General features: G+C 46.2%; 1 protein-coding gene across 1 annotated transcript in view; it reads right to left on the bottom strand.

The window, feature by feature from the left end:
* LOC139375391 (ribosomal protein S6 kinase alpha-1-like) overlaps positions 1 to 1,538 on the bottom strand; it is a 38,931-nt gene extending 37,393 nt beyond the window's left edge. Inside the window, 2 exon segments of the mRNA XM_071117130.1 lie at positions 1,399 to 1,485; positions 1,488 to 1,538. Coding sequence (XP_070973231.1) covers positions 1,399 to 1,485; positions 1,488 to 1,538 — 138 coding nt within the window.
* Between the last annotated feature and the right edge of the window lie 4,462 nt (positions 1,539 to 6,000).

Genomic DNA, 6,000 nt, shown 5'->3' on the forward strand with positions numbered 1-6,000 from the left:
CCCGGGCAGTCAGGATGGTTTGGTTGCCACACACACAGATGACAGGACGCAGCTCTGCCCTCCCACACTTCACTTCCTGTTTCTCTGATAACCCACAGAAAGAGACTTGTCACAACTCTTGCTCGCTTCCTGGGGCTTCATGACAATATTAAATACAGTGTGTTCAGAAAGTATTCAAACTCTGGCTTATTGCACATTTTGTGTTACAGCTGTAAAGCTTAAAGCTGTAATTGCCGCCAAAGGTGCTTTTACAAGGTATTGAATCATGGGTGTGAATACGTATGTAAATGTGATGTCTAGATTTTAAATGTATTGAAAATGAAATCTAAATGTAAAACAGGTTCAGTTTGTCATTATGGGGTATTGTGTGTAGATGGGTAAGACACATTTAAAAAACATTTTAATAAAATGTTGAATTCAGGCTGTAAACACAAACTGTGGAATAAGTCAAGGGGTATGTATACTTTGACGGCACTGTGTATTCCAATTCAGTAGAAGCCTTCATCCACAGTAACTTGGTCAAGTGTGCATACATTTTTCATACGGGTGGCCCCAGGAAATCGAACCCACAATCCTTGCCGTCGCAAGCACCGTGCTCTACCAACAGCCACTCACACATTCTACAGCTGTCAGCGAGTATAGAAAACCTGTCCTTACACAGTCGCTCTTCCAAGAAGCTGTAAATGAATGCAATTCACTCGACAGCACACTCCATAGGATTTCACATAAGTGCTGACTAGCGGTAAATGAATTTCTTTGTGGAATTATGGAACAAATGTGAATCTTCTCACAGCAAATGGAAAGTGAAGGGTAACTCAAACACATACAAATACATAAACCAAAAACGGTGTGCCAACTAAAACCTTTTTGCTGTAGTCGTAACATCTACACAGATCTAGTTTATTTTAGTCCGATGTAGACTATCCTTGGTTTGCCAGGCTTCTAATATCTCAGAGAGAGAGCTAAGGTCGTATTCCTCAGGGCTCCAGCATGTTGTAGCTAGCAAAACATTTCTAAATGTTGGAAATGAAAGGAACATGTGTTGCTTATTGAACTAGTGTAGATAGTACCTCCAAGTTCCTCTGTTTCAGAGCGTTTTCTTCAGTTTGGATACAGAACACAATGCTGGGGAATGCCACAATTAATTTTAAGTGAAGGTTAGAGGTTTCAGTAGAGTCCAAGTTGACAGTACTGTGGCCTTCTTCCTCTGACAGAATGAGTAGCTGGGGCTTGTCAGGGCTAGTCAGGAGACGCACCACCATGTGTTTCCTACCTCGCAGTTCTCCAAACCCACCGCCCTCACAGGGGACCCTTTTCTCTAGCCCCTAAAATACCACACACACACACACACACACAAACACACACACACACACTGAAAACAGAGGGTCTGAGACTTGCCTGGGTTACGCGGAAATCTTGTTTGGTGCGAAATATGTGTCTCCACATCTTGTCGATCAGAGCTTCCCATGTCACACTGTCTCTGACTTCGACCGACACACAGACATGCTGTGACACTCAGAATGGGGCAGTACGCTCATCTCTCTCACACAAATGGGGAAATGCAAAGCACATGTTCACCCCCGGTAGAAGACTGAATGTTCAAGTCCGTTGCACAGGTGTGGTCAGGGGGAAGAGGGATCACAGGTGTGGTCAAGGGGAGAGAAATGTATATTTGCAGCCATGAGAAGAAATACACCACATGGCCAAAAGTATGTGGACACCTGCACGTCGAAAATCTCATTCCAAAATCATGGGTATTAATATGGAGTTGGTCCACCCTTTACTTCTATAACAGCCTCCAGTCTTCTGGGAAGGCTTTCCACTAGATGGAACATTGCGCCGGGGACTTGCTTCCATTCAGCCACAAGAGCATTACATTAGTGAGGTCAGGCACTGATGTTGGGCGATAAGTCCTGGCTCGCAGTCGGTGTTCCTATTCATCCCAAAGGTATTCAATAGGGTTTAAGTCAGAGCTCTGAAGGCCGGTTAAGTTCTTCTACACCAATCTTGACAAACCATTTCTATATGGACCTCGCTTTGTGCACAGGGGCATTGTTATGCTGAAACAGGAAAGGGCCTTCCCCCAAAACTGTTGCCACAAAGTCAGAAGCACAGAATCGTCTAGAATGTCATTGTATGCTGTAGTGTTAAGATGTCCCTTCACTGGAACTAAGGGGCCTAGCCCGAACCATGAAAAACAGACCATTGTTCCTCCACCAAACTTTACAGTTGGCACTATGCATTGGGGCAGGTAGCCTTCTCATGGCAACTGCCAAACACAGATTTGTCCGTTGGACTGCCAGACGGTGAAGCGTGAGAACACGTTTCCACTGCTCTAGAGTCCAATGGCGGCAAGCTTTACACCACTGCAGGCGACGCTTGGCATTGCGCATGGTGATCTTAGGCTTGTGTGTGGTTGCTTGGCCATGGAAACCCATTTTATTAAGCACCCAACGAACAGTTATTGTGCTGACCTCGCTTCCAGAGGCAGTTTGAAACTCGGTAGAGGACAATTTTTTACAGGGTTCGCGCTCCAACCCTCGACGTTCCCGTTCAGTGGGCTTCTGTGGCCTACCACTTCACGGCTGAGCCGTTGTTGCTCCTATACGTTTCCACGTCACAATAACAGCACTTAGTTGACCAGGGCAGCTCTAGCAGGCCAGAATTTTGACACAATGACTTATGACGGTGCCACGTTGAAAGTCACGGAGCTCTTCAGTAAGGCCATTCTACTGCCAACATTTTCTATGGAGGTTGCATGGCTATGTGCTCGATTTTATACACCATTCAGTAACGTGTGTGGCTGAAATAGCCAAATCCACTCATTTGAAGGGGTGTCCACATACTTGTGTGTGTATGTGAGATATATAAATCACACACTTTCACTTGTTCGCTTACACAAAGATTTACAAACACAATACATTTGCTGTATCAGTGCCACTGAACAATTCCAGACAAGTTCTCTGTTTAGGTTACTTACTCATTGAATGTCTCTACTGAATAAAGAGCAATAGTGGGATTAGCCAATGAACCAGACGTAGAAAATGCTAAATCTATTTAGTTTTTTAGGACTACAAGCTGGCGATCTCTCTGGTCGTGATCCAGCACGCTAAATTCTGTTTCCTTCTGCAACGCAACGACAGGAAGGAGAGGAAGTGACTTGCATGCTTACAGACTGGATGAAATACTTTGTACTGAAATTGCACTTGCCTCCCATTGAGAGACAACAATTGTATGAAGCGAAACATTTCTTTGTGAATACAGCATCTCCGGCGGCTTTAATCACCTTGAGTTAGTGTGAGGGGGAATTGTTTGACGTAAGTTTAGCGCAAATATACTTGGTGTTAAACTAAAAACAACCTTCAAAACCACTTCCACATGAAGTAAAAAAAAAATCCTGTTAATAAAACACATTCCCTTTAAAAACCACAGTGAAAAGGGTCATTGTTTAATGGTAGTGAAAGAATGTGCTTGAAATGTAGTGGTAAGGCTTTTGTCAAAGTCCCCAAGCAGTAAAGAAAGCCTAGTTTCACCAGTGGTCCACATATTGATGTAATGCTAAATAAACACCACGAGGGGGCAGTGTGGGTCTATTCTCTACAACAAACCCAACGCCAGTACAGACTAGAGGTGGAGCTGCTGCAGCCAACACCACGGTCCCACTGTTCCAGCTCAACAAAGCGACATATAGATAGATGTAAGAGGCAGGGTGATATGGAGGCAGAGAAAGAACGCGAGAGAACACAGGGGAGGAGAGGTGATAGCCCAGAGGAGAGAAAGGAGAAGGTAGTGTGTGAGAGACAGTGAAAGAGATGGAACTAGATCTTTAGATAAAGTGAGAAACCGTTAGACACCAGACCAGGAAACGAGAAGAAGATATGGAGGATAGAGACAAGGCAGCCTGGTAGAGGAGGAGAGAGAAGAAAATGAAGAGGGATGAGACACAAAGAAAGGAGTCTAGTTCGAGGAGAAGGGAGGATGAGGCGGTCCACTTGGGCCGTGTACCAGGTTGTCTGACAGACACCCTCTCAGTGCACCGGTTCGGTGCCCCCTCTCCTTCTCCCTCCCCCCAGAGTGTGTAATAATTGTACAGCCTCACACACGGTGGATCTCATTGTTGAAATACTGGACCCCAGCCCAGAGAGAAGTGGGAGGGAGAGGGGACAAGTGCTCAGTCCAAAACACTTCAGCTCAGAGTCAAACTCCAGCTATGCCAAGCCAGAGGAGCATATCATATACACTATGGAACTGAAATGTAGCACATCACTATCAGAAACTAGGTCGATCACCACCAACTAACACTTCTAGACATTGATACACACACACTTCCCAGTAATGCTTTCACAGCGTTACAAATAGCAGCTCCTGCTGCCTGCACTAATATATATATAATCTCACACACAGTGTGCTGAATGCATGGAGCTGCTATTTTATGGAGAGCACTTATTGCCACGTCAATGTGAAACCCGGGGTCAGCTGGATTTGGCGAGAATGCAAAAGCTTCAAAACAAACAATTCAGGGCTAAAAAAACCTGTTGACTCTAATGTTGAAAATGGAGCCAACCGATTCTGATTCCCTCTCTCACACACACACACACACACACGATTAGCTTACCTCACCTTAGTGCGTGTGGCCTCGTGAGGTCATTGTAACAGTAGATTAGTGTAGCATCATTATAGAGGGGATAACCCTGGTCACTGTGAGGAGTTCCTTTCACACACAGTAGCGCCTAGGCCTTGTCGGCAGGCCAGGGTCCCCTGGCCCCATCATTCAGGTGATGAACGATGAACAGAGGAATGCCCCTCTCTCCCCTCCCTGCTCTCTTTTTTTCCTCTCTCTTCAAGAGAGACAGTGGAGCAGTGTTCAAGCAGAGGGGTTCTGTCTCTAGTTTTCTATCATCTCTCCAACCCACCCAGCAGTGAGATACAGACCCCCTCCTCGCCAGGCCCAGCAGTGAGAGACACAATCCCCCCCCCACCAGGCCCAGCAGTGAGATACGGACCCCCCTCCCTCACCAGACCCAGCAGTGAGATACGATCCCCCCCTCGCCAGGCCCAGCAGTGAGAGACACAATCCCCTCCCACCAACCCCAGCAGTGAGAGATTGACAGGTGGGTAAAGCAGCTGAGGGAGGGAGGGAGGGAAATCAGACAACTGTGTGGTCATGTGTGTGGATAAGTTTAACTATATTTGTAGGGACTAGAAGTCCCCACAAGAATACTGAACAAACAAAAGTTTGACCAACTGGGTAAGTCGTTGTTAGTCCCCTAGAAATAGCATTTGACCTTGTGGGGACTAAGGTAGAATTAGGAGTTAGGCTTAGTTGTAGGCTTAGTTGTAGGGCTAGGGAAAATTGGTTTTGATTGGTTATAAATTGTGCCCCCCCCCCCCCCCCCCCCCCGCAGTGTGTAGCACAGATGTGGAAGAATTCCATAGGTAGAGCTGGGTGAATCATCCTCAGGTGTAGAGTTACAATGACCTGCTGTTTCAGGTTTATTGCACCACCTGTGAAGAGGGAGAGTGATAAGGGGGGGGAGAGAGAGCTGAGGTGAGTGAGTGAGTGAGTGAGTGAGTGAGTGAGTGAGTGAGCTGAGGTTCGGGCTGAGGTTCGCCCTACCAAACTTCAACCAGTGGCAATCCCACACGTCCATGGAATAACAATAATAGTGTAGAACCCTGGGCACTTGTGGAGATCTGAGAGGATTTGATTGAAATAAACAATATGGTGAAACTTCCACCTAGCCTATCAGAGGGCAAAGTTCATCTATTACCATATCGCTGACACGTGTCAAATCCTCTCAGATCTCCACAGGTGCATATGGCTTAGGGGTCCATTTGGGATCGGGCCCAGTTGTACTCACCACAGACAACAGAACAATGCTTTGCAAATGCTAGCAATAGTACCTTCAGTTAGCATAGGCTAACGGCTAGTTGGTACATGTCAATAGTGATGGAGCAAAAATTGCAAAGGCAGCAATTTGGCTACTAGCCGTTAGCGTT

Source organism: Oncorhynchus clarkii, chromosome 19 (genome assembly GCF_045791955.1).
Source record: "Oncorhynchus clarkii lewisi isolate Uvic-CL-2024 chromosome 19, UVic_Ocla_1.0, whole genome shotgun sequence".
Lineage (NCBI taxonomy): Eukaryota > Metazoa > Chordata > Actinopteri > Salmoniformes > Salmonidae > Oncorhynchus > Oncorhynchus clarkii.